This window comes from Scatophagus argus, chromosome 9, assembly GCF_020382885.2.
Source record: "Scatophagus argus isolate fScaArg1 chromosome 9, fScaArg1.pri, whole genome shotgun sequence".
In the NCBI taxonomy this organism is placed as follows: Eukaryota; Metazoa; Chordata; class Actinopteri; family Scatophagidae; genus Scatophagus; species Scatophagus argus.
Genome location: NC_058501.1, coordinates 17,398,066 through 17,424,838, shown reverse-complemented (window position 1 = coordinate 17,424,838; position 26,773 = coordinate 17,398,066). Strand labels below are relative to the sequence as shown.

At 43.1% G+C, this 26,773-nt stretch overlaps 3 protein-coding genes across 9 annotated transcripts; 2 read left to right on the top strand and 1 right to left on the bottom strand.

Moving 5' to 3' along the window:
* Positions 1-260: 260 nt before the first annotated feature.
* Positions 261-8,908, bottom strand: znf384b (zinc finger protein 384 b). Of its 5 annotated transcripts, none has more exons than XM_046399197.1 (11): positions 8,716-8,908; positions 6,564-6,631; positions 6,206-6,428; positions 5,585-5,698; positions 4,471-4,622; positions 4,278-4,366; positions 3,370-3,594; positions 2,206-2,373; positions 2,000-2,078; positions 1,717-1,875; positions 261-1,578 (listed from the first exon to the last, which is right to left on the bottom strand). In XM_046399197.1, exons 2-11 carry the CDS (start codon positions 6,627-6,629, stop codon positions 1,195-1,197), a joined length of 1,659 nt encoding a protein of 552 aa, XP_046255153.1. In that variant the 5' UTR covers positions 6,630-6,631; positions 8,716-8,908; the 3' UTR covers positions 261-1,194. The 5 variants fall into 5 exon arrangements, with proteins under 5 accessions (XP_046255153.1, XP_046255154.1, XP_046255155.1 ...); XM_046399198.1 differs by lacking the exon at positions 8,716-8,908 and adding an exon at positions 8,452-8,706; XM_046399199.1 differs by lacking the exon at positions 8,716-8,908 and adding an exon at positions 8,488-8,706.
* Positions 8,117-17,887, top strand: si:ch211-154o6.3 (uncharacterized protein LOC563854 homolog). 3 transcript variants are annotated; one of them, XM_046399204.1, is made up of 14 exons: positions 10,477-10,705; positions 10,830-10,897; positions 12,629-12,747; positions 13,208-13,428; positions 13,751-13,874; positions 14,151-14,272; positions 14,869-14,955; positions 15,124-15,213; positions 15,553-15,641; positions 16,307-16,529; positions 16,654-16,776; positions 16,919-17,084; positions 17,280-17,368; positions 17,537-17,887. In XM_046399204.1, the coding sequence occupies exons 3-14, from the start codon at positions 12,734-12,736 to the stop codon at positions 17,635-17,637; spliced, it is 1,449 nt and encodes a 482-aa protein (XP_046255160.1). In that variant the 5' UTR covers positions 10,477-10,705; positions 10,830-10,897; positions 12,629-12,733; the 3' UTR covers positions 17,638-17,887. The 3 variants fall into 3 exon arrangements, with proteins under 3 accessions (XP_046255161.1, XP_046255160.1, XP_046255159.1); XM_046399205.1 differs by lacking the exons at positions 10,477-10,705; positions 10,830-10,897 and adding an exon at positions 8,117-8,236; XM_046399203.1 differs by lacking the exon at positions 10,830-10,897 and having other exon boundaries at positions 10,477-10,786.
* A 959-nt stretch (positions 17,888-18,846) lies between these two features.
* On the top strand, positions 18,847-25,852 carry LOC124064643 (PILR alpha associated neural protein). The gene is made up of 5 exons (XM_046399282.1): positions 18,847-19,072; positions 19,273-19,685; positions 20,082-20,160; positions 23,524-23,670; positions 24,338-25,852. The coding sequence occupies exons 1-5, from the start codon at positions 19,062-19,064 to the stop codon at positions 24,357-24,359; spliced, it is 672 nt and encodes a 223-aa protein (XP_046255238.1). The 5' UTR covers positions 18,847-19,061; the 3' UTR covers positions 24,360-25,852.
* Positions 25,853-26,773: the final 921 nt, after the last annotated feature.

Here is a 26,773-nt window from a genome sequence, read left to right as displayed (position 1 = left end):
TGTGCCTTTTTAAATGTGAATATATTATTTTAAATATTGCATTTAGGTTTTAGGCTGTGATCTAAAAGGTCAACTTTTTGTGGGCATTTTCACATTTTATCAACATGAATCACGAACTGAGAAAATAATAAGCAGATTAAAACATTTTATTAACAGCCCCAACTGAAGATGTCTTTTCAAAGCCATCGTGGCACATAAGAAAATAATTAACTTGGTAAAAGACTGAAACTGAAATAACATAAAAAACAATTAGAATTAGAAACATTTCATATAGTTTATTGTAAGCCAAAAAACAAAAATTTCAGATGTGTCAGTATGTCTATAAAGAAGTATTATAAACATTGTCATTGTGGAAGTATAAGAGCAGGAACACATTTGGATAACATTACTTGTCAGGACATAGACACGAAGCAGTACAGTAGGATTACATGAAACGTTACCCGGCTCATCACAACCCTGAAGGTCATGTGTAGGCCAGCCTGCAAAAGGGGTAGATTATATGAATTGCCACATCCTTTAAGCACACAATCATACTTTATGAACTGGTAGTATATATTTATATATACTTGATTTATATTTTTCTTTCCTGAAAAGGAAATAACCTCTACGTCCCTTTTAGGGTTAAAAAGAATGAACTGTGGTCATGTATTTTACAACAGTACAGTAGAAGTATTAATGCTGATGTAAAAACTGACAGTCTCTGTATGAAAGTATAAAAATTTACCTTCACACTCAGCTACTAATTTCATCAACACAGGCTATGAATTGTTGTGGCCAAAGCTGTATTTGTAGGGAAGAGCAGTAGGTGATAAAACAACAATAGAGAGAAGCACAGTCTCTTTGTTTCTCTCCTCTATCATAAAACCATCACCATGATGGACTGAAACATACTTTATTGCAGCCTTTACATGCACTCTCTACTCAGACAGGACAACTAAGCAAACGGGGAAACAAATCAAACGTGGCAGAAGGAAAGAAAGACAAAAAGATAAAACAAAATTGCGGCCTTCAGTATACTGTGTCCCCATATCCCTTGTCCTTGTCTGTCTCAAACCATCATTTCGGCACACTCATTTGGGTGTTCCAAAGTCCTTGTATCAACCTAGTATTGCTTTTATTCTTTGACACTCCATCCTCCATTTCTTGAATTAATTTTAACATCTCCAGCCCTCAAACTCCCTTCTGTCATCACCTCTAAGGGTTGAGGTGCTCTACTTGAATGGTGGATGCTGACACAGTGAGACAGAGGTCCTTGTTGGAAGTAATGTCCGCTACAGTGACTGGTTTGTACTGGATGTCACTGGCAGCCATTGTCTTATACTGGTGCAGCTCAAATGGACAGGAGATGGTTTCTGTCTGGGGGTAGCTGCTCTGGCTTTGCCCCTGCTGGCCTCCGCTTGCTCCTCCGCTCCCAACTCCACCAGGACGGCTTGACCCTCCATCTGCACTCTCTACCTGGCTCTGAGTTCCAGCCTGGCCCTGGCTTTGGTTCTGTTGTGCCGACTGCCCTGCCGCAACTGCTGATGCAGTCAACTGGTCTGGATTGTGTTTCTCCATGTGTTTCACCAGATACGTCTCCTGAGATGAGGGGAGGATAGGGGAAACAGTGGACACATGACTACACGGTGTAAAGTAGCTGCCAGTTGTCTGATGCCAGAGAGGCGATTCATAGTGTTGCATGTAGAAATGTTCTTCAGAAATGGACATTTGTCTTACTGAGGTATAAGTGCGGTTGCAGAGACCACACGAGTAGATCCTCGCATGTTTGACTGTGTGTGTAGACATGTGCACCTCCAAGCTTGCTGCATCTATATATCCTTTATTGCAGTTAGGGCACTTGTAGGGCTTGTCCTTGTTGTGCTGACGCCGGTGGGACTGAGAAAATAATTGTTATTGAAAAAAGAAGTTTTACAGTACAGCAACATGTTCTATGAAACAGGTATTGATCAACACATTACATCCACTCACTGTATAAGAAGAAAACTAAATTCTTTCACACCTGCAAATTTGAAAGTTGAGTGAAGGATTTCTCACAACCAGGATGGGTACACTTGTATGGCCGATCTCCGGTGTGAATCCTGAATAAAAAATCCAAACAAACACATACATGTACATACACGACTCGCACTTTGCACATGGTGATCTAACCTGACCGCAAAAAGACACTGAGGCAGATGAGAAACCCAAGACCAGTGACTCACTTACCTGTTGTGCTGTTGAAGGTGACTAAGTTGTCTGAAGCTCTTCTGGCAGTAGGAGCAGGTGTAGGGTTTCACTCCGGTGTGGATGCGGACATGTTGGGCCAGATAGCTGGAGTTGGCAAATGACTTGGTACAATGGGGACACTTGTGAGGCTTCGACTCTGTGTGGTTCCTGATGGGGGCCAGACATCATGGTGAAAAAGAAAGGGAAACGGAATTGTAAAGGTGGACTGAGGAAAAAACACACTGCATGACACATGTTTCAAGCTGAGTCGATCAAAGCCTGTCTGGAAGATCATTCCAGACAAAGTAAAGAGAAGAATGGAACATTAAAATACTTAAACTGTTAACAAAAGCCTACAAAACTTTTGTATCATTTTACGTTTGTGCTACTCTGCAATATCTGTTGTAATTTATGTTCACAAAAACATCCACCAAGTAGACCAACATGCTTCCAGAAATTAGGGTAAATTGATGACAGGCAAAAAGAACAGCAGCAGGATGACTACAAAATGAGTGCACACAGCAGGAAGGCAGAGCATGGCAGCAAATCACACATCGCTATTCAATAGAGAAAGTGAGATAAGGCACTGATAAACAAACAATCACACAACGGCTTAAATGGGAAAGCACGATGGAAATAAGTCCCTTTTAACGTGTACGTGTGCGTGTGCATTTCTGCTGAAGAAACACTGGCAGATGAAATGACAGAACACACGGGCAAAAGGAACGTGTAACACGAGAAAGTGAAAATGCAATGTGGATGGAGAGAGAGGAAAGTACAGTGTGCACACACAGCAATGAAAAAAAGAGAAAAAGGTCAAATATTCTCATTGTATCAATTAATAAAACACAGCTCCATGCTCTGATTACTGTATAAATTATGGGAAATCTTTTTACAGAAAAAAACCCAACTTTAAAAGGTATAATTTGTATTCTGATTTTTTGAAAAGGTCACTTCTGAATGGATCTGATAGCATGCAAGCCAGCATCTATATGACAGTGAAATATGCATCTGCACATTTCTCCAATATCTTCCCCAGGAGGAAGAAGAAGAAGACAGGAGTCTGGGCTTCTAAAAACCACTTGGCAGGACAAGTTAACAGGACAGGGGAATAGGGTGCAGGGATGGTAACAGGGAAGGGGGGGTGGGGGCGATCTGTAGTACCGTGTGTGCTGCTGTAAATGACTGAGCTGCCTGAAAGATTTCTGGCAGTAGGAGCAGGAGTAAGGCTTGGCCCCGCTGTGGATGCGGATGTGCTGGGCCAGGTAGCTGGAGTTGGCGAATGACTTGGCGCAGTGGGGACACTTGTGAGGTTTGGCCTCTGTGTGCGACTTGGAGTGGATCTGCATGTCAGACTTACTGAGGAAGGTCGCCGCACACATCCGGCACCTACAGCGGAAAGACACAGAAATGGGAGGGCAGGGTAGAAGAACAAGAAGGAAGAAGAACGACATATACACAGAAAAAGAAACAAGAAGATGAGAAAGGAAAAGAAAGGACATGAAGGTTGTCGGAAAGAAACGGGAATGAAGCACAGACCCAGAAATAAGATACGAGAGAAAATGAAACTTACAACAAAAAAGGAAAATTAATGATATTCGATAAATCAATGAAGACGTAATACACATAAAACGCAGGGAAAAATGTCAAGGCAGAAATCAGTGAAAACTGGCAGGGGAAGGTACGGATATACCATAAAAAGTGAAAGTGGAAGACACAAGGTGCTTAAGAGTGGCATTAGTAGAGGCCAAACATCATTTCATTTCCAGTGTGCACGAGACAGAGAGAGCATACATGATGCACTGATGTATTTGCTTCTCAAATACATTAAAAGAAAGAATCCATCATCCACTAAAAAGCAGGCAAATTCTGCCACAGCATGCAGTAAGATGTGTTTAGAGGAAGTGTGTGAGTGTGAGTGTGTGTGTGTGCGTGAGTGTGTGTGAAATGCTTATATCCAGCAGCGCCTAGCTCAAGCTGAACAGGACACAGAGGAACAGGTGCGCTTGCATTCCACAGCTACAGCAAGGAGACATGGGAATTCACAGTAAATGCTGTTTTGACACAGTTACCTGTATGTCTTTGTGGTATCTTTTGGGCCATGGACCTCTTCATTTGACAGGACATAGGGGTCTCTAGTGTGTTGCTGCAAAGTTGTCACCTGTCAAAAGTAACATTCAAAGTTATCTGATCACCTCTCTCTCTTCTTTTTTAATATAAATCTCAGATTTCTTTCTACATTTGTTTTATTGTTTTTTTCCTCACCTGACCACCAGCTGTCAGATGAGCCAGTATCAAGGCTTCATTTCCATGTCCCACAGGACCAACACTGGACACTGTTGTCTTCTTTTTCCTGCCTCGTTTGGAGGGTGCCGGCATCACAACTACATGAGACGCACCGTCCACATCTTTTTTGTCTGCAAGAGGATCAACAGCAGCATTTTAAGAGGAGAGAATAACCTCGAATCCAGCAGCAACAAAATTTTGCAAGCTCTCTGCGGGGCAGTTAAAAGTTTCTAACGAGCCCTTTTGTATATTAAATTCCCTCTAAATATTGAGCAGGTATACTGAAACTCAAAATCAAATTAAAGTTTTTAATTGTGTTTATACTTTCAGCTGCAATTGACATCTTACATTCATATGAGTAAAGATATGAGATCTCTGTGAAAAAAAACATGGCTATTTTTCACTGAAAATTTTAACTTAATCTCTGGATAATGCTTCCAACAAAAGCATTAACATACGAATATTTTATGAGGAAGCTGCGAGAGAATCTTTTGTGCTTGGAAGATATCGATTTCTTTTTTTATCAAGAAAAAAATAAAAAAGATTCACTTAAAGGCGTAGAGCCATAAGTTATTGACACAGTCTGGGCAAGTATTAAATCATTAGCTGCTCATTTTCTTCTTGCTGTGTAACTCCTGAGAACAATCTGTGCTTTGAAGAGAAGGGCTAAATAAAGTGCATAACTAAGAGGCATCATTAAAAGAAAACTTAACAAAATCTATTTTTATTTTCTTTCTCGTAGTCTGGATATAAAGAAAAAGATATACGATCAGGTCTGACCTTGTTCCAAGTCATTAATACAATGTTAAATGCTGTGAATTTTTTTGGTCTTTTGAGTTTTGACTGAAAATACATTTATTGGATCTGCTGATTGCTGTAAGCTAAAAGGTTAATCCCACATAAGCAAATATACGATGATTTACATTCTTAGACTTTTATAATACAGTGGTACTGGCTGCAGATGCTCCAAAGAAACATTTGAGAGATGAGATTACAGGTTGTAATATGAAGGAGATTTTGTCAAATAAAGGCCAGTCTTACTGAAAGAAAACTCTTATAAGGCATTACACATGTGTAATTATTTGTGTTTTACCTGGAGGATGGAGTGCCGAAACAATCATGGTCGTGGCTGGATGACCAGAGACAAATGACTGAGAGGAGGTGGGAGAGACAAGTGTTCCCTGAGGGGTTGTGATGACCAGACCCGCTTCACCCAAAGAGACAAAAAAGAAGAAATATTCTAAAGGTGAATGCAGGCGGTACAAAATCAAAGAATTCATAGAAGCATATAGAGGGCAATGTTCAGTTTTAAAGTGTAACCGACACATTTTGTGTACTGGGGTGTTAAGATGGTATTACAAAATGGTAAGAAAGCAGAGTCCATTATTTGAAGAAAGCCCCGTGGTTGCAGCATTCATCGAGACACACAGGTGTTCATTTTGCTCACAGTTGTTGTACTGAAACATGTGCTCTTAGCCCACAGTACTGCTTGGGGGGCTCATGCAACTGGAGTTTCACTTTGTTCTCACCAACTACATAATTTAATACATACAACTAAACTTATGGGATCTTAATCCAGCCTCAGCCTTTTGGTAGTCATCTCTGAAATTCTACTTTGATCATTAGATGTTATATCAAATGTATTGTGGAATAAACAAGAAAAGTCCCAAACTGAGAGAGACCCAGAGGCTTCTTCTTGGAGAGACGAACTCACCTGCTGTCATGATGCCTGTGGACGGCACAGGCAGCAGGTTCTGGGAGCTGTGAGGAGGGTGGAGTTGTGCCACACTACCAGCCTGCCCTCCTCCATCTGTCTTTGTCCCAGAGGTGGGGATGGTGAGAAGAGCTGTTTGATAGTGGGATGCAGAGGAAGGAGGAAAGGAAGCACTCTTTTCCTGTTGCTCTTTCACCTTGTTCAGGAACATGGCATTCTCAATCTGTTGGCGGAGAAGAAATTTTTAATTTGACTTAACAGACTGGAGGCTTACGTTTCTTCCTGTAGTCACAAAACACTTCTTAATCACATCAATCTGGGAGAAACTACATATTCTGGACTTCTTGTCCAGACGTACCTGTCCTGGCACAGTGGGGATGGGAGACCAGAAATACGATGAATTAAAATGAGACTCTTCCATCATTTCTGCAATGACACGAAAGTGATAACAATGAATTACTGGGATGATTTAGTCAGTACTGGTAGTTTGCCATAATAAAGATGAAATACTAATTCTATGAAGACATAACCAACAAGGGACAGACCACACAATCCAACCTGACTCAGATGATACCTATTTAATCAAAAGTGCAATAACACATTCTGTGATCCAAATATCGAAAAATAATTATTACAAAAAAGTGTAACTGTTCATCATCCCCAACTTGAATGTATCAATATTATTTGTGAAGACAAGTACTGCTTAGTTGACCCACACAGAAGTGGATATTTCTTACCATTTCTTTAGTCAACTGCAACTCAAATGGAACACTTCAAATATACATGAATATGTAGCTGTAATTTCTATAAAAATTAGAAATTGTTTCCTCATATTGAATGGACTACATCATTATATTGTGACGCATAATGAAACCATTGCAAACTTGAGTAAGTGTGTGGAGAAATTAATTAGTTTCTAATTATGGATGCTCAAGAAATAGTTATATTTTTAAAGGCCCAGCTATGACCCAATTGTGGTCAGGTCCAAGGGCAAAAATGAGCTACTGCACCCCTATTAAACCCCGATTGATGCAACGGAACCAGAGATCATATCTTTTCTTATTCCATGTATTCCTCTGCCTTGTTGTAACACTGCCCCTAAATTACCCTTAATGTAAGTAGCAACTAAGGAAAGTTGTTAAACGTACCTCTTCCACACCCTCCACATTGCAATTTGACTAAAGTGACACCTTCGGGGCAATTTACCAAACTATCATAAGACAATTCCCTTTCGAGCTACAAAAGGCTTTATACAATCTGCTTCCACATAAACAGTAGTATTCCCCAACATCTGTAAAAACTTCAGGGGCGTTCCCGTTTAAAACACAGTGCTCCTCTTTAAGACGCATTCTCAAGATCAGGTAATAAACCTGGGCCCACCTTAAGACCCTTAGCATGTCGACTGATACTGTGCTTTAATGGTGCAAATGTCCCAGACAGCAATACAATTTGACAAATTAAAATGAAATTCAAGAGAAACGCCATTGAGCTGCTTCAGTTTCTGCTGAGCTGGTGTTGTGCAACGTGAAGGCTGGCACATTGCAACACTGTCATGGTTAACTAACTAGAACTAGAACTAGAACTAAGCCTTCATTCATGTTATTAGTCACATCTGTGACAAGTCAACACATCTGCTTCATAAAAATACTATTGATCAAGTTACCACATAGTGAAGCTGGGGCCTTAGAAGATCCCTGAATGTTTGGGGCTCACTTTGACCAGCTGGTCATACAGCTACTGAGTCCAGTACAGTAGGTAACAATGGTCCAGTTAAAAAAGAAAAAAAAAGAGAGAGAGAGATACATAGAGATACACTAACTGAGAAGAGTACTATAAACGTTTAATAACTAACTGATTAGAAGAGGCGGAATGGGAAGAGAACATGAAAATGAAACCAACTGGTCTGAGATCAGGACTGTCTTTGGGTCAATACAGTGAAAAATGTGCATTATAGTTTGCGCTCCTGGCTTGTTAATAGCACCGATTATGTAATGTTATCTTGAATTATCTTAACTGGAAGTCACCTGTAAGGTATGGATTCGATGTTTTTGAGCACCGACACACAGTAGCTAACCTCAATTTTGTTGGTTTTTACAGCAGATTCAACTTCACAGCTATAAGTTCGCTGGCGCGTATTGAACAACAACAAATATCGCTAACTTTTCCCTGAAATGCCACATGATCAGATGTACTTAATGTTAGCAATAAGCCGCAGTTTAACAGAAGACTGCATTTCGGCTCCTCACATCTTGTAATCAGGCCCGCCGTACTGATTAACATACAGTTAGCTAGCAGACAGCACAGTGTGCCTTTAGTGCCCTCCTGGTTTGGGAAAAAAATAACAAGCGAAAAAAAAAAAAAGAATAAAAAAAACTGAAGCGATGAGAAAAAAACCAATAGACCATCCTGACAGACTTCCGGCTGTGGAGACGGGTGGAGAGGCGGCAGGAGAGTCATGCAAACCTGCTAAAAAAAATGCAACCGACTGCATGGAGAATAGTGGCGTTTACCGGTAATGACGGCTCCGTCTCCCTTCCCGGAACTCCCGTGGGTCAGGACAGTTTGGACACACTTTCCTAATCGGTCCAAATTCCTGCAAACCAGTGAAGTTTTCCCCCCCTCTTCACCGTTTTTTTTTTTTTTTTTTTTTTTTTTTTTTAGTTTTTTTTTTTTCCTCCGGTAAAGCAGCTGCCTCGTCGAGCTTCACTTCCTCCGGATAAGGTCGTCAGACAAAAGAAGTGTGTGGTGATGTCACTTCCTGTAGCTGAAGGACAGTTCATCTAAATAATGTATAAAATATTAACACGTTCTCAGTTAGCTGGGTGGTATCAACCAACAGCAGTTAAATAGTGAATATACGAATTTGAATGGTTGGACTTTCTTCGTTATATCTAAGAATGAAAAAGTTGTGGGGAAGAAGCCCGTATGGTGTGTTCACGTGCTGTCGGAAGTAACGAAGTGCCAAATAGAATGGCAACTTATTCAAAATTGTGCGAATAATATACTTTTCCCCCAGTATGATGATTTAGACCATCACATTAATTATTTAATTCATTGGAATTAATGATATTCATTCAAATTAATTTTTATATGCTTATATGCTCTCAAATCACAAGAAACTACTGTATATCTCACCATACCTTCTGAATACAGAATACTCTTTAATTTGTGTGATGTGTTCCATGAAATTACTAATTGTGCCTTAAAACTGTTTACCAGTAATTCATCCTTAATTCAGTCCTTGTCGGCCTCACTCCATAACTGGATTAACTATAGACCATGTAGGCCCAAGGGTCCAAGTAAGGTTGAAATTACCTGCCAGGGGGGCCCTAGTCCTGAGGGTCTGCAGCCCTGGGGTAGTTACCCCATTTGTAATCCAGCCTTGGGTCCGACAGATCAGGAGACCCCAGACAAAATCAGTAGGACTATAATGACTTGTAATACTTTATAGCCAAGCAATGCATGACTAGGAGTAGAGCTGCAATGATTAGGCAATCAATTGTTTAGGTGATTTGCTGAAAATTAATTGACTATTGTAATAACTAAATGATAGTTAAAGATTTTTTTAAACAAAGTGTATTTAACAGTTTCAGCTTCTCAAATGTGACAGTTTTTGCTGATTTTTGGTTTGTGACTATTCTTGATAGAATAAAAAGGACGCTTTGAGATTGTGGAACATTTAATGCAGTTGTTGGTACAGACGCCATACAATGTGATCCCTCCAAATTATTTTCCTCTGCACAATTATGGAAAAATCTAATATTTAAAGGTTGTCTTTTCGACAGTTGATTGTAAAAAAATATGCTATTTATTTTATAGCCTATAAGCCTATGTCATTTGATTTGTCTATAAATAATACAAAATGTACGCTTATTTCTACCAACACTTGATGTTTAGTTGTCCAGCATATGAATATTCGGTTTATTTAATATACCCAGTCTGAGGACACATTTTGTAATGTTACTGTTACTGTTTTGTTTTTGTTGTTTTTTTTTCCTTTCTTGTTCAAAATCTCATTTACAACTGGAAGCTCGAAAATACGAGTTGACCGAATAGCACTTTAAAGCAGCACAGTGGTGCAGTCCTCCGGTTGACAGACAAAATAACTTTTAAATAGACTTTTGTAACGTGAACTAACTTCGTATAACACGTAAAACCGTAAACAATCACGTCTGCTCAAATTATATCACACACTGTTTAACTACATTACATTGTTAAGCGATATTGCTTTAACTGTCCACACGATGTCGCTGTAAGGACAGTTATACATGTTTCTTCTATTGTCAACATCCGGCTACACGTCCCCACAACACATCACACCGCCGAGACGTCTGATACATCTTTATTTAATTAAACGCTTCCAGACTTCTCATTAAAAGGCGATGTTGCGGGCTGTCTTTAACACTTTATGAATGATTGAGAATCTGGCAGGCAGTTTGAAGTATAATTAAGGTTTAGGATTTGACGCCTTAGACAAACCCAGAGCTTCAAATGGGGGAGGTGAGGAAGCTGCAGAAGAAGTTGAGACAGATTGAAAATTTGGAAATAAAAATCAATCTTACTCCAGAGGAGAGAATCAAGGTACACACACTCTTAATCGCCTAATCTGAATTTCCTCCCTCAGTGTGATCTGCGTGGAAACTGTATTACTTCGTCAAATCCTGACTGGATTTTCCTCAGACGTAACAACAGGTCAGGACTACAACTTAAACTACACAAAGGACTGTGCCACGACAACATTAATGGGTTTATCCAGATATGTTGAGCCTAAAGCCAGAGTTTTCACTGTTATGAAGGTGGCTGCCTATTAACCTGGCAGCGTCACCATGGCAACTTAGGCTGCACACCTCACCTGGGGGTTATGTTCAGAGTTTTGGATTAAAATGGATATGAACATCGCTGCCTTTTCACTAATTCTTCACCAGATGATGCTCTCTATGTGCGATATAGATCCTCAAGCCGAGGGAAGTTTGTTAAAACTTTCTGAGCCAGATGAAGCCGTGTAATCACAGCAGAGCAGTGATTGCATGCATTCAGTTAATTCAGAAAATCATTTTCAGTGTATTTTTATCGTGTTGTACAGAGTTATGAAGTAAGGCTTCGTAAACTGGGGATAACAGCGCCGATATCATAAAGAAGAAAAATATGTGATTAATATGAATTAGTAATAATGGTGGAATGAATAATTTGACAGCTTTTGCCTAAGGAACTTGAGAGATCTGAAGCTTACACTTAGTGCGGAGTGCATCACAAAAGTAATGATCAAAAACCTGAGGAACTCTGTATGCTAAAGAACCTGAATGTTATAAATTATGACCATGCCCTACAACAGTGCTGTGTCTGCATGGAGCTGCCCTAACTGCAAACAGTTAAGCCAGCCTCTGAAGATCATTCGGTAGTGATCATGAAGGTTACGTGGTATGCTGACAGTAATTTATGTCTGTAAATGTTGCATTTCTTTTGTCTCCACATAGAGGGTATTATGAAATAGCCTGCAACCTACCAGAAAATGGTTGTAAAACGAATGTAACACAAAATGAATTCCCTACAGTGTAGCTTTAACTTCATATGCACTTAATTATCTCTTAATTAAAGTAACATGGAGACAGATTTCAAATTTGGGGCAGACTTACTGATTTTAGACTGACCACATATAAAAGTTTATTGTACTTCCATGTGGGATTTGCCATCACTTCAGGAAAAGCAGTGGTTTAATGTAACTGCATTCACTGGCGAGTACTGTCCCTATGTATACTTGTACAGTATTTCTACTTAAGCTTTTCCATTTTATGGCTCTACATTTTAGAGAGACATTAAGTGCTTGTTACTTTTAATTAAGTAAAATATCAAGAGAACGCTTTTCTTTCTGTGGTCTAAATTGAAGTAGCAGATATACTGACTTGCAGCCTCAAGTAAGGCTTCCCCCGAAACACTGGATCCTACATTTCCCACAACGCAGCTCTCTCTTTGATAGACCCTCCCTATCTACAGTTTGCCAACTTACTTTTGACCTTGTGCCTAAAGTTTCTATCAAAATAAAAGTAGTCTCCAAACCTAAGCCGAGATGACCCAGATGAGATCATTATTACATCAGCAAGTGATTTTCTCAGACTTAACGGAGCTCCGCCAGAGCCACAAAAGACATCATATCGGTCAAGTGTTTTCAGTAACGAAGTATTCCTTTAATGTGTAAAACTGCTTGTTTCACACAGGAAACAGCCTCTTAATATCAAGTTGACATGCAGTATTTAACTCACTTATTCAAGCACTTTTCATAACTTAGAATCAAACAGGAGTACAGTGTGTGTTGCCAGTTGCAGTGTAATAAATCCAGACAGGCTGAGTATGTTGGTTGTGCATATAAACAACTTGTGGATTTAGCAGCTTGGTTTACAACCAATCTCGTGCCTTTTTCCCTCTCAGATCTCCAGGAAGGCGGAGCTGCGTTCCAGATTGGCTGAGCTTCAGCTGCAGCTTTCTGGCCCGCAGCAAACTCTAGGGATTGTGGGAGACGGAAAAAAGGAGAAGATGAAAAGACAAGTGTAAGGAAGTGAGGGAGAGGTACCAGCAGAGGGGGGCCAGATGGAGAGAAGCGTAATTCTTCAAAAGCAACAACATTCACTTTGAAGCCTTTGATCTTTTTTGTATGTCTATCCAAACACACTGGAGGTCAAATACTGTCACGCTTGAAGAAAATGGAAACTTTCTCCTATTCATAATGTGTCATGTAAACATCACTCAGGGATGCCACCCTCCGTGATAAGGCCCCTCAGGGCTTTTCGCACATCACTCAAATCAAGTGTGGATATTAACATCATGCTGAACGAAACACACTTGTTCTTCCTAATACACAGATTAGGAGCTCATTATTAAGAAGCAGTGTTTTGTGTTTGTGTGGGACACGGGAGATCCTCTACAGGTACGCTCCCTGTCGTAAAAGGCTGCTCTGTGCAGTTTGCATCTTGATTATTCATTCAGCTCTTGCTTTCTGCGCTGGCACAGGGAGGATGCCCCTGAGGCCCTTCCATCACAAACGCCTCCAGCCTCCAAGTTCCTTAAGGGAGAAGAGGTGTCCAAAGCTCAAGCAACGCCAGTGCCGGCTGCCAGCCAGGGGAAGAGAGGCGGGGGAGCAGAGACAGGCAGACAGCGGGAAAGGACAGAGCCGACCAGCGTGTCAGATTACTGCCGAGACTTTGACAACGAGCAGCAAATACAACAGGAAGGTGGGATAATTAAGAGTAGTGGCTGTAAAGATTGTTATTACAGTTTATCACAGGCAGTTAAAAGTACAATGCAACACCCTAATTTGCAATTAACATCTAAAATCAGATTATACATGTATGCCCAGAGGAGTCCTAACAAGCTCATGTGACTGCCAGTATTAAAACCAACAGGCTGCGTTTGCTTCCCTGAAGACAGGACCAACGTTTTGCATCCTTGGAACTGATTTAGGTCCACATTGAGCTTTGGCAAACTAATTCACAGTGAAGAACTGTATAGCTTAACAAGCACCATTGTTAATTGCACAAATCACTGCTTTCACAGAAGCTGAATTTACATCCCTCAAGTCGTCTTGGGAGAAGACAAAGTTTCGGTTGAGGCTGCTGAAGGGTCACAATGACATAGTCACCTGTGTGGTTGCTGTTGACAACCTGGTGGTTTCTGGAAGGTAATGCAAGAAAGAAGCCCTGATTTGCATAATGGATGTGCAAAGTGAACATTTCATCTAATTTATTACTTAATATGCTCCTGCTCTCTGCCTCGCTGTCTGGCATGTATTTGTTTTTCTGCCTCCGCCCCAATCACTCAGTGTAAGTCTCTTGCGATTTATGTTGAATGCCTTTTAACTTTTCTTGCTTTCGCCCGCCTTCTCTCACCCTCCATAACTCCCTTTTCATCTTCCCGCATCCTCTCTTTCTCACTCTGTCCGACTTTCTCCTCTTAGCCGAGATACAACAGTGAAGGTGTGGCATGTTCCCACGGCAACAGAGCACAAGAACCTGGGGGGTCACACTGGTGGGGTCACCTGTCTGTCTGCACCTCCCCCTGAGTACTGCAGGAGGCTGGGTGAGGACACACACACACACACTCCTGCACGTCCTCACATGTGGGCCGTCTACAGCTGAGTAATGCCTGTGTTCTGGAGTCCAGTAATTATAGGAGCAGTTCATCAGATCAACCCCAGTGTGAGATAATCTCAGTAGACACTTTAGAGAGTTCACTGTCCATCTGAAGCAGACAGCCTTCCATCACTTGAACTCCAATGGCCTCCTCTCCTCCTGCGCTCCCGAGCCACCTGCTTCTCCGACTACCAAGTCGAGAAGTGCAGCAAATAAATAATGCAGCTCAGCTGAACTGTAGTCACACTGTGTTCATCGACTAATTTGTTTCTTTTTTAAAAAATCATGTCTGTTCTCTCCATGCCGCTTTCTTTTCATTTTGTACATTATCATGCACTTACAGCTTCCACCCAGCTTATTTTTGTCTTCCTCTTTCTCTCTCTCTCTCCCTCCCTCTCCCCCCTTCTCTCTCTCTCTCTCTCTCTCTCTCTCTCTGTCTCTCTGTTTCTGATCCCTTTTCCTTCCTTCCTCCTCCTCCTCCTCCTCCTTCTTCTTTTTCTCTGTCCCCTCCTGCTCTCTTGTGTGTGTTTGCCCTCTCGCCAGCTTGGTCCCTGTCTTTGTCCGACAAGGAGAGGTTTATTTTGAGCAGCTCGGCAGACTGCTATGTGAAGATCTGGGCCCTGAACATTGGTACGCTTAACCACACACACATACACATAGATATGTACATTAAGGTAGACGGAGCCTCGGGGCCCTGTCTGACAAACTGGTGTGTATGTGCAATGTAATCAGTGTGCTCTTGTGTGACTGGTGGTCTGTGTCCTGTCGAATAAATTAGTATTTTCCCGTTACCCCCAGGGCAGTGTGTCAAGTCTATCTACACGTTCAACGCTGTGACTGCGCTCTGCTTTGTGCCAGAGGAAGATGGCTACATCATCACTGGGTCAGGTGTGTTTTTGTGTGGAGAGCAGGTGCATGTGGAAAAGCTAAGAACGAGTGACGCATTGAACAGAATAATTGGAGTCAGATGTTGTCATATCGCATCTTACTTGAGTGTACTTCTATACATGTATATGTTTTGGATACGTACATGCATGCCAGTGTGCAGGCAGAGTATCACACAGTAGAAAAATCTGCCAGCACGTTCGCACGGGGTTATTGGGCTGAATCAGAGATGGAGGCACACAGTTTGGCTAGTCAGGCTCAGGTGGGTCGACCGTGACCGGCAATAATGACCGCCAGACGCCTGTCAGCACATGTTAACCTCACACTCTGTCATCCCCTCAGATGGGGGGAAAGTTCAAGCCTGGAGCTGGCACTCTTTCGAAAACTGCCAGTCAGTCAATGCTCACCGGGAAGCAGTCACCTCCCTCCAGGTGCGTGGGTCACTCGCTTACTTGCCGCTGAGATGGTGTCCATGCTGAAGATGCTCAAGCTGCCATTTCATGTTCAGACTATTTTTAAAAATGCAATGGCTCACAAAAACACGCCACCGTTTCTCTCTCTCTGTAGAAGCTGTCTAAAGTAGTTTTAGAACTCTTAATTATTAATTTGTGAAAAAGCCTCTCCTGAGGAAATCAAAAGCTATGTTTCCACGTTCTTGTCCTCACACACGCTTTACTTGTTTATTTCTTTCAAATGGAAATCAAAGATATTTGTTGAGATGTAAGCCATGGAGCCTGGCCAATTTTAGAGAGCATATTGTACATATTTTGTGCAGAAAGACCTTTTATGGATATTGAAATCCAAAGCTGCATATGCACATTTTTTTCAATTTGCAATCATCAAAATATGCTTAAAGCATTAAAGTGTAGTGCATCATTGTCATGCTTTTTCATTGCTTATCATGCAAAGCACACAATCCATTTATAACCAAGAGCAGCTCAGAAATGTACATTTTGAAACACACTTCTTCTTTTCCATGTACACAAACAAATGTATGCTCTGTGTGTCTATCTCACACACACACACGCACGCACACACACACAGTGGGTAAAGACTTAGATCACCATGACAACTGTGTCTCTTGTGCCCTCCACAGTCTCAGGGTCCGCTGGTGTTCAGCGGCTCAGCAGAGGGAGGGGTGTCTGTGTGGGAGAACCGGTGTTCGGATCGGGACCCTCTGAGGCTGCTGCACCACTGGAGCGGCGAGGTGACAGGCTGTGGTGGGGGACTGGGCGGGCGTCTGACCCTCAGCCCGCGGGGAGACCGAGTGTTCCTGGCTCACGGTCGAGCCTGGCTCAAGATCCTGGACTGGAGGACCGGTGAGCTCGGGAAGGGGATGACCAGAGTGTGCGTGTCATAGAGAGGCACGAATACTGAAAAAGGAAGGCAGACATAGGAGCATTTGCATAATCCCTCCACCTAACATCTGTCTAATTATCACAGGAACGATCTCCAGACTGACCAATCACAGCAGCATCACCGGGGTAACAGATTGTGCTCACCAGACAGGAAGCCTCTTAATTGGCTCTTGCTATGATCTGGCGAATGGAGAAAGCTCGCTAAATTGTGAGTTGCAGAGTAAACTATGTGCAGCCAGAAGTTGCCTGTTCCATTCTGAGAGAGTGGAAACATTACTAAGACTAAATTGAAATCATTTTGTTTCCCTCTGTTGGCTCCTCTTCACTTTGTCTCCCTCTCCCCCCTCTAGTATTCTCTCTGCCTCAGTGTCGGTACCTGGCCTCTCTGACTTGGCCTGATGCTTCCAGAATCCTTTGCTTTGCGGCGTGGACCACGGGGAGCGGAGACCACCGGTGGGTCACCGGAGGTCACAGCCTTGTCGTATTGGAGCAGCTCCCCAGTTCCGGGAAGCAGAGGTGGGCCCAATGCCTGTGTACTCTAAAAAAAGAACTAAACTTCTCTCTAAACTTCTCAATTATCATATTTGCATATTTCTTCCAAGGTCAACTGTGTTGCTATTCCTGAAGCTATACTGGAATTTATAATGTGCTGGTGTATTTAACTGATGTTGACACACACTTCTGTTGATACTGTGGGTGTAAATGTTACAGAGGTGACGTCACAGTGAAGAGTGACAGTCAACTGGAGTCCTCCTTGCTGGAGTCAGAGGGGGACACAGAAGATGACGAGGACAGCGATGGTACAGAAACACACACACATACACACTGCAATTTCACACCTTCTCGTGTCTTAATTTACTGACGCACGTGCTTGAGGAGTAACCATGGAACCGCACATTTCTGTAACAAGTTAATTTTAGATGATGCATGTCGTGACGAATACTCTCGATCCTCCTTGTCAAATTTAGATCATGAGGATAATGATAACAACGACGAGGGAAGAGACGGGCGGCGCGATGATGCGGAGGATGGAGGGTCCGGCTCATGGTCGCGCTGCATTCTCCAATGAGTGCCGGCTTTCCACGCAAAAGACACCGCACGCGGCCTTCAGAGCGACGGAGGGTGCAGGGAGGGGGCTGAAGTGTGACATGCTGAGTGTCAGTGTCAGAGGGGGAGCATATGGATGGATAAACTGAGTGAATGAGTGTGTGTGTGCGTGAGTGTGTTTGTGTGTGTGTGAGTGGTAGGCAGATTGTTTTCTATGTAAATATTATTTCCACATCCAATAAAGCTGTCACATTGTGACTCTCACCTCTGAATTTGCATCTCTTTTTGTCTTTTTTTTATTTTTTTATTCCAACCTGACCCTGCCTCTTCTTCAAACACCAGTTCGCCGCCCAGCTCTGTCAGTGCAGCCTGTGTGAATAAATATAAATTAAATTTTATTCCATCCTTATTCCCCTTGTACCCTTCTCCCTTCCTCCTCCTCTTTGCAGTCTGTTTTTCTGTCTCTTCTTCTCTGGGGTGTCCTTGCTGTTTTTGTAAACATAATTGAAGAGTTTTTAAAAAATAAAAAAATAAATTAAAAAGCCCTCCCATCTCTAAAATGAGCTCATTAACGTCATCCTCTGTATCATTTCTGTTTGCCTTGTCAAATTCATTTCTTTTCCTATGCGTCCTTTTAATTGAACCCGTTTTAAAAAAAAACAAAAAAAAAACACATAATTAGCATTTAAATCTCTTTTCCTACACTCATCTCCCCCCCACCCCACGGCGCTCTCTCTCCCCTCTCTTACTCTAGCAGACTCTACATGTCTCAGTCGCTACGGCAACCGATGCTTTTTTTTTTTCTCTCACTTGCTCTCTGTATCTACCCCTTTCTCTCTGTCTCCCTTTCTCATTCCCTCTCTCCACTGCCAGAGGTAGGCATGATAACTGATATGTGTCGGAGTGTGTGTTTGTGTGTATCTGTGTTCGTCTCCCAGTGTGCTCGTGTGTGTCCAAGTGACATTTCTGTGGCATTTAGGCAGCAGCTGTGGATAGGAAGTTACTGCTCTCTGCTCAAAGTGTCATACAGAGTATTGGCTGCATGCATGATGCCTCTAATGATGATTAATGCGCTGTGCTCAGGTGTGTGCACTGTAAATGTGTGTGAGGGATAGACAATGAGTGTGTGTACTTCTAGCTGTTTCTGAATGCAGATGTGGGTTTTGTTTAGAGATGTGCCTTATAATTGAGTGAAATTTAAAAGCCCAGGGGAGTCTGTGTATATATTTTTTTCTTTTTGAAAAAAAAGTGACAGGATTGGCTCTCTGCCAGTAATCTCGCTGGTCTCTTATGTTTACATGGGTTCTATCTGGAAAGATAAAAGAAGGAAAAAACTGGACCCTCCCCCTTTCTCTCTCTCTTTATCTCTATCTCTCTTGCCCTTCTGTCCTGTCTTACAGAGAGAGATGATCGGAGGAGCGGAGTCTCAGTGAAGAGAGCGAAGCGATGGAGAGATGGTAAGATGGATAGTATCTGAGGTGAAGGAGGGATGTATGCCGTGCAGATGCATAAAATGTCATTCTGAGTGATGGGTGGCGGGGGAATCAATGTCTGAGCTGATGAGGTCGTGCAGGGTGCCCGTAGACAATACATTTTCTCAGATAACTTCTAGGTCACTCCAGCACCTCTCATTCTTTCGCCTCCACTTCTCTTCCAGCTCCATCTCTCCTGTCGAACGACTGACTGGCCCCCGCTGCCTCATTTCCCTCCTCCTGATTGCTCTGGTGACACAGCCCTCCACCTGCAACCGTGAGGACAGCGATAGCGAGGAGCCAGTGGACACCCTATCAGTCCAGCTGTCCGTCACGGCCCAGGTCACACCCACCCCTCTGTGGGCGGTGGTCTGGGGACCCACCCAGCCTCTGGATGATGAGACCTACCACTTCCTCTCCAGCCAGGAAACTGACCCCCTGCATCAGCACGGGAGCCAACAAGAGGCCAGCACCGCCACATCCGAGGACTGGTCTTATCCTGACGCAAGCTTGCAGCCCCAAGAGGAGGCACAACTGGAGTCTAAGGAAGGAGTGGAGGATGGTGGGACCGAGGCAGAGGAGACAGAGCCTGAGGAAGGTGGGCATCAGGAGCTGCACATGAAGGATTTCTAAAATAAAAGTGGCCAGGAGCCACGGTCAATATGAACACACACATGCCACAAGTCCTCCAGGGAATTAGCTGTCAACTGGGTGAAGGCTGACACTGCTGTGTTCAGCAGGCTGTGTCTGTGGTGGAGAATGCCTAATAAAGTTCTCATCACTCACAGAAAGGAATTGGTCCGCTGTCAAACTGCAAGATGCAGAGAGGACGTCATTGGATTAGTGTTTGGGTTGGAGGCCGGCGTGTTGCACATCCAATTTCATATTTCAGCTGGCTTCATTGATTTCTTCTTTTGTTCTGGATATGATTATACATGGTCATGGTCTGATCTTGGTAACTGCATGAGTATGTGTGTGTATGTGTGTGTTACAGTGGACCCTCAGTTCTACGTCACCGTGACCATCTCCTCGCTGCTCATCTTGATGGCAGTCGTCATTACAGCCAAACTCTGGTAGGAACCCAAACTCTGTCCTACAAAAAATCCTGTGTGTGCGTGAGTGTGTGTGTGTGTGTGTGTGTGTGTGCATGGTCACATAAATACATGAATATAAGGTGAGCATTCAGTAAAGGATCCACGCATGAGGTGGACTCCTGTCCCACAGCAGGAGCTGATTCTCCTGGCATTTTTTTTTAACAGTAAAAGACAAATTCTCATTTTAAGAACTCACACAGCGAGGTGCAGGCCAGTGTGAGACTTAATACAAGATGCTTTCCTTAACATGGCATAATTTTGAATTTTCTAAATTGGACAATTGGACACAATAGGTGTTAAATGAGGTGCTTGATCTGAAACCATGTTGTAGATACATGGATTATATTTATTCTGATAAAAATAGATTTTTTCAGAATAATATGTACCTGTGTTGTCAACTGCAGCTTCATTTAGAGCAGCGGTTCCCAACCTGGGGTTCAGCAGCCCCCCTAAGGGGTCACAAGCTAGATTTGAGGATCACGGGATCATTAAAAAAAGAACGATTGGTTTTTTTTTTCAAATTCATTGTAATCTTTGCTTTTTATCTTGCTAATGACTGCATAAGTAGAGTCATGACCATTTTGTTGACCTGCTCATGACCCGTAGATATATGCAAACACAGTTTAATTTTAAGTTTTAAAATATGTTGTCACCTACTGACTTAGAAATTTGTTGGGCTGTGTTAAGAGGTTGGAGTATGGGTGAGCAATCTGTCAATTCTGGATTGAAATCAAATCGTTAGAGATGGCGATATTTAATGTCCTCTCACTTCTGTTTCCAAACTTCACATAACCTCACTTCACTAGCAGATCCACACCACGTTTACACACCAATACTACGATGTAACCACCTGAGATAGCTATGGCGACCGGATGAATTACTTCACGTGGCTCTTCTGTGGATCACATATTGTGAAACAGTGAAACACGAGTTACAGTAAAGAATCTCAAACGCATTATTGTGCTTCGGTGGTCCAAATGGAGAATGGCATAGGCTATTTCAAGTCTGGCTATAGTCTACAGGGCATTTCAAAACTGAGAAAAGAGGTCGCAATCAAATTTTGGATCATGATGGTGATTAAAGGCATTGTAATATGCATTAGATTAGAGTATACTGTCTTTTGAAAATGGGACTAAACAGGTCTAGAATTTGCTTTAATGTACTGAAAACTGTATACTTGTCCCTTTTCACCCACTGATATCGTCCATGATTACGTGATGTGTCCCCCCCCCCTCCATAAAGTGAGAGCTGAGTAAATGCTTACTAATGACTTTATTCACAACACTTGTGTTCAAGAGAGTCACAGTTGGCACAGATGTGTCATTTTGTGCCATTAGAGTTGCAATGATTAAACATACCCTGTAACCATTCGGACAAGGACATCGAAGCAAAAGCAGATGTGGTGCCTTACAGACTTTGAGCAATAACGTGGCTTCACTGGTGTCAGTGTGCGCTTTAAAGGACCCACCAGCCATTAAACCTCTCAGAGCATGTAAACACAGGATGGAGGTTCTGTACTGTATGTGTTACCTTTTCAGGCCTTGTAGAAGTGCTAGCTTCACACATGGCCATTAGCAGGAAATGGGGAGTCATCTATGTGATGTAGTGAAGCACTTCCACGCTTTGCTGATCAAACCAATAACACCTAGTTTATTTGACCACTGGGACGTCTCCCTCCACTCCTCCTGCATCTCACACTTGGCTTTTTCTTCTCTCCTTTTTTTTGTCAATCTCCCCTTTTTTTTTTAAAAAAAAGAACAACTTTTACTCTCCTCCTCCTAGCTGTAATTCTCTGATCTGCTCATCTTACCCACGTTTCTGTTGCATCATATTTTTTTCATTTCATTGCCCGAATCTATATAATTTGTTCTCCTTAATGTTTCTTTTTCACACTGTCTCTTAATCTCAGTTTTGCTCCTACACTGCTACATTATCTCCCCTTGAGCTCTCTCCCTCTAAGCTTCCCTTCTATCTCCCACTTGGGCCTCCTTCCCTTTCGCCTCCCAGGGATTTTTTTCTTTCTCTGAATACCTGTGCCCCCCACGCCCCCCACCCCATTCTTTCTGATTCTTTCGCTTACTTCCAGTTATCGTCATTGCATAGCTCTAACGCTGCCTCTTTGTACAGCTGGTACTCCTCTTATCTCCCTCACCACTCTCCTATCTCTCCCAGTGCTGCCAGTCCTGCTGCAGATCCACAGATAATCCTCCAGCTTGCTGTATGCTGATACATGATAAACCCCATTTTCCCTCTGTTCCTGAGACTGGCCTTCGCTGTTGTTTGGATAACTTATTTCACCGGCCCCCTTTGTGGAGGAAAACCCGTGCTCCTGGTGAATCCAAAGTGCCCTTACAAAAGTGAGATTTGCAGGGGACTCAGACTGAAGACATGGCACCAGCCCCTCTCTATAGACTGGCTCGTGCTTCAGTGTCATAAATGTGTAAATAACGCCATGTGTTAGATGGAGACAGTGCTGTGGAATAAACGAGGGGATAGGGGATGGGGGGTGAGGGGGGTACAGATGGACTGAAATGATAGCCTATAGTGGAAATTGGCCACCATCCAGTTCATTATGATTATAGAAGAGCGGCATATGTGCTCAGTGATTTTCCCAGCCCTAAAATCGTCAGTGTGGCTAATGTTGTCAAGCGTGACAGTGTTTGTGTGTAACTGTGTGTGTGCACATAGAGAGAGAGAGAGAGAGAGAGAAGACAGCCAGAAGAGGACAGGTGTTACTGAGGGAAGATAAAGGTGCAGGATGGCTTTTGACAGCTTTGTTGTGCCTCTAAGTATTCTTAAGAGTGTGAACCTGTGACGCCCAGCCGTGTCTTCACCTTAACTCACTGTCCTTAGTGAAGTAATGGCGTCAACCCTCTGCCCATTTCTTCGCCTTGTTGCATCCTTTCCACCTCACCCCACCCGCTCTCTTCTGGCTCCCTTCCTCACCCCGCAGTGCCCGTCTCCTTCCCCATTTCTCGCTCTGCCTCCCTCTCCCCTCCGACAGCCTTTTAATGAGTCCGATGAGTGCACTAATTCTCTCTCACAGTGGCAGTGTAATGTGTTCGCTGATGCTAAATGGCTCAACTGTTCTTGATGCTTTCTGACTTTGTTTCTCTGCGAACACTGTTGTTGCTCTGTCTGTCTCCCTGATTTTCAACTTCTTGCTCTCTATGTGTCCCTCTCCAACTTTCTCTTCCTTGCATCCTTCCTTTTCCTCTTGGCTGTCTCCTCTTTCACCAACCCCTTTCTTCCCCTTTTCTTAACTCTACCCCTTTCCTCACCCTCTCCATCATTTTCTTTCATCCCCCCCCATCTATCTGTGCTACTATCCTTCTCTCCCAGTTACGATCGCAGCTGTTCCCAGCATCCGCCCCCGCTTTCCCGTGGCGTAGCTCCCCCCCTCTCCCTCGCGCTCCCTCGCTCCCTTGCTTCGGAGGACAGCCGGCAGACGTTACACAGCACCTCCTCCTCCTTCACCGACAGGGAGAGGTAATGAGTCGCCTCACCAGCTCTGCACAGTCTGAGTGTGTGCGTCGAAGTCTATGAGTCTCATGTGCATGTGTGAGTTTCTGTGCACCTCTGGATTTAAGTTTGCCTCGCTGTGTGTGTGTGTGTGTGTGTGTGCATGTGTGAATGAAGCAGCCTTATAACCTCTTCAGTGTGCATTGTAACAATGTATATGAAGCATCACTGGACTGTAGTGCTATTCTCTGTGGAGCTTTCAGGGCTGGAGTGTTGGTGCTGCTGTAAAGATGTATCAGTGTTTTAAACTCCCTCTCCAGATGAGTCATTGCCCAGCCGCCGTCCATGAAATGATGCTTTTATTTGAGGGTATTTAAAGTTAATCTCAATCAGGATAATTATAGTGCTGTACTCCACTGCTCCCTCTCACTCCCCCCCAACAGCTTTTCCTCCACCTTCCTCCTCTTCCTCCTTCTCTTCCGTCTCTTCCCCCCGCCACCCTCCCAGTCCCCTGTGATGCAGCTTTCCGTTTGCATGTACACCACTTTTCCAGCTTCAGGCTTCTCTGCTCCACTTCTCTTATGTTTTTCTGTCTTTCCTCCCATCATCAGGGCTACCAAGCTCCCCACAACCCCCTCCTCCCATCCTCTTTCTCTCGTCTCACTCTTCTTCTCTGTGTCTCTTGCTGTGTCAGGATCCCAGTTGTGAACCTCTGAGGTGACTGTTTTTCCATATGGTAAACATTTCTACGGGGCCTGAGGAGGAACATCGACACGACCAGAGGGTGTGCCCACAGCACCGTTATATTTTCTCTGAAACTGTGAAATGAATTCAGGGATCCCAGGTATCCAGCCATCATAAAACTCCTTGGCTCCCCTGAGGTCTGAAAAACCCAAACTCATCTCTCCAATGCTCCCTCCTTCCTTCCGTCCTTCCTCTGTGCTTTGTGTAAATTTCTTTTATGTGTCTCTGCGTCACTGTAACCTGCTCTGTTTTCCACCCCCTGCATGGCCCCGAGCTCTGCCAAGCTACCCAACCGCTCTGTGCTTCGACCTGCCATGACTAATTCACAAACAAGCAGTTTAACAGCCATGCAACATCCCATTATCACTGAAATGCCCTACCTGAGCTTCCACAACTGTTTCCAGTGATTCAGCTGCACATGTGAACCTGTTCAGTGCTTATTCCCATCCAGCAGACTTTCATTAAATGACACTCAGTTTCAGTTCAGTTCAGCAGGCTCGAATCTGTTTGTAAATGGTTAAAAAGCCATTCTCGGCATCTACGAATACTGAACGGGGTATTTCACAAAGCTGTTTGGCACGGCTTTAGCCAACAGGCAATGTGTTTAACATGTCACGCTCCAAAAACTGCTGTTTATTCCCCGCTTTGGGCGCATGAAATGCAAATAGTGTTGCTTTTTTCCCTCTGCAGTGTGTAGGACTCTGGTTTGTTTCAGTTTTTCCCCATGATTTGTTCTCTTAATTATCTGGCTTTCGTTCACCTCTTTGTCAAGCCTTTGTGAGCACCCTTTGTTACCGTTGGACTGGGTAGACGTGTGTTAAGCATAGAGTACTTCCAGTGGTGGAGATAAAATATTCAGATCGGGGACCGATAGAAGAGACATTCTTGTTGAAAATCAATGATTCCCAAAGGTTTTGGATGGTGCACAACAAAAACAGATTTATGTTGTCATGTAAATGAGCGTCTGTGAACTGTACACGTGATCAAAGGACTGATGTTGCCACAACAAGGAGTTTCTTCCACCTGACAGCCAAGTCTCTGAATCTGGAAAACAAAACCACCACCATTTCCCTTCATATCATTATCAAGTGACTGTATATCAGCTGTCTCGGGTGCACCGGAGGAGAGTAGTACATCAAGGAGCATCATTTCTGTCTCTCCATTGAATCTGCATGTATACAGTAAGAAAACCTGTGAGAGTTGCTTCAAATCTTTTATTTATAAATGTCTATTTTATCTATCAGCGAGTGATATCTTACAGAACCTTTCAAAGCCAAATGTCAGTTTGTGTTTGGCAACTTTTCTAAGCATCTTTGAGACATGAACCCCCGACTTGCACACATTTACACTACAGACATAGTGCTGGTGGCATCATGCGTGGCTCGTGCAATCCTCCAAATATCCAGTCTTGTGATTTTTAGTAGCATTCCTGTAGAAATGTGGTCTTTCTGTACCATGGAAGTTAAATAAAGACTCAACACTGGCGTTTTAGCTTTGTGTGTTTCTGTTTATTTCTGCGCATGTTGAATGAATTCCCCCGGGAGCCGCGCGACCTGCAATGCTTTATGGGAATGACAAAGCTTACACTGCGCATTTTAATAGCTACCCCTGTACCCTAATCTTTTTTCCCTCTGAAGTGAACATTTAGTCCACTGCCTTGCATTGATTTTGAACCACGGGTTTGGCATTAAAAAGCCCTGCATATGCCAATCATGTTTTTAGCAGTGAGGAGCAGTTGAAAAGGAAGAATAAGGCTGCTGCTTGTGTGTGAAACTATTCCTTATCTCCTCACCTCATATGGATTCCTCTCGCTTCAGAAAGATTAACAGGATGCTAAGCAAGAGTTTCCTCTGTGTACAGTTTTTCAAACAAATGTCAATAAAATCAAGGCGGGTGCGAGTTGAGAAATGCCACCCGAGTGTATTGAGATTCTCCAACAGTCTGCTGCACAGCTAGGGATTCTATCCCCTCTGGGCATTTTACTGATCAATCACCATAATTGATTGGCTTTGTTCCACTCTGAAGTTTTAATGGCTAGTGTCATCTAGTTATGAGGCACATACCAGCAGATGCTGCAGCAGTGTGTGCAACCAACAAACACTAATCCACAAGTTAGGTGTGAACTTGAAAATCATCCTTTAATAAACACACACAGCCAACTCTTTCACAGCTGACACTTTCTTTGCAGACTGTGCATACGCCAGCTAACCTCTTTTTCCCTAACAAACTAACAACTATGAGAGGTGTACAGCTGTTAGACTTCACAGCTCTAGTCTGGGGGAAAAACGAACCAATCAAGCTCAATCACACTGACTGAAATTAACACCACTATTTATAGAGGTGAGAGGGATGTTGGAGGGAGGGGAGGACAGGGAAAGATGCAGGG

What these genes read in the sequence shown, in the direction of transcription:
- znf384b (XM_046399197.1), bottom strand. Translation starts at nt 6,629, where the DNA reads ATGATGGAAGAGTCTCATTTTAATTCATCGTATTTCTGGTCTCCCATC. An exon ending in ATCTGACAGCTGGTGGTCAG is followed by an intron (nt 4,367 to 4,470) that starts GTGAGGAAAAAA and finishes TACTTTTGACAG; the next exon opens with GTGACAACTTTGCAGCAACA. An exon ending in CACCTTCAACAGCACAACAG is followed by an intron (nt 2,079 to 2,205) that starts GTAAGTGAGTCA and finishes TTTTTTATTCAG; the next exon opens with GATTCACACCGGAGATCGGC.
- si:ch211-154o6.3 (XM_046399203.1), top strand. Translation starts at nt 10,697, where the DNA reads ATGGGGGAGGTGAGGAAGCTGCAGAAGAAGTTGAGACAGATTGAAAAT. An exon ending in GCAGCAAATACAACAGGAAG is followed by an intron (nt 13,429 to 13,750) that starts GTGGGATAATTA and finishes CTGCTTTCACAG; the next exon opens with AAGCTGAATTTACATCCCTC. An exon ending in GATCCTGGACTGGAGGACCG is followed by an intron (nt 16,530 to 16,653) that starts GTGAGCTCGGGA and finishes TAATTATCACAG; the next exon opens with GAACGATCTCCAGACTGACC.
- LOC124064643 (XM_046399282.1), top strand. An exon ending in GGAGACAGAGCCTGAGGAAG is followed by an intron (nt 19,686 to 20,081) that starts GTGGGCATCAGG and finishes TGTGTGTTACAG; the next exon opens with TGGACCCTCAGTTCTACGTC. An exon ending in TCCTTCACCGACAGGGAGAG is followed by an intron (nt 23,671 to 24,337) that starts GTAATGAGTCGC and finishes TTGCTGTGTCAG; the next exon opens with GATCCCAGTTGTGAACCTCT.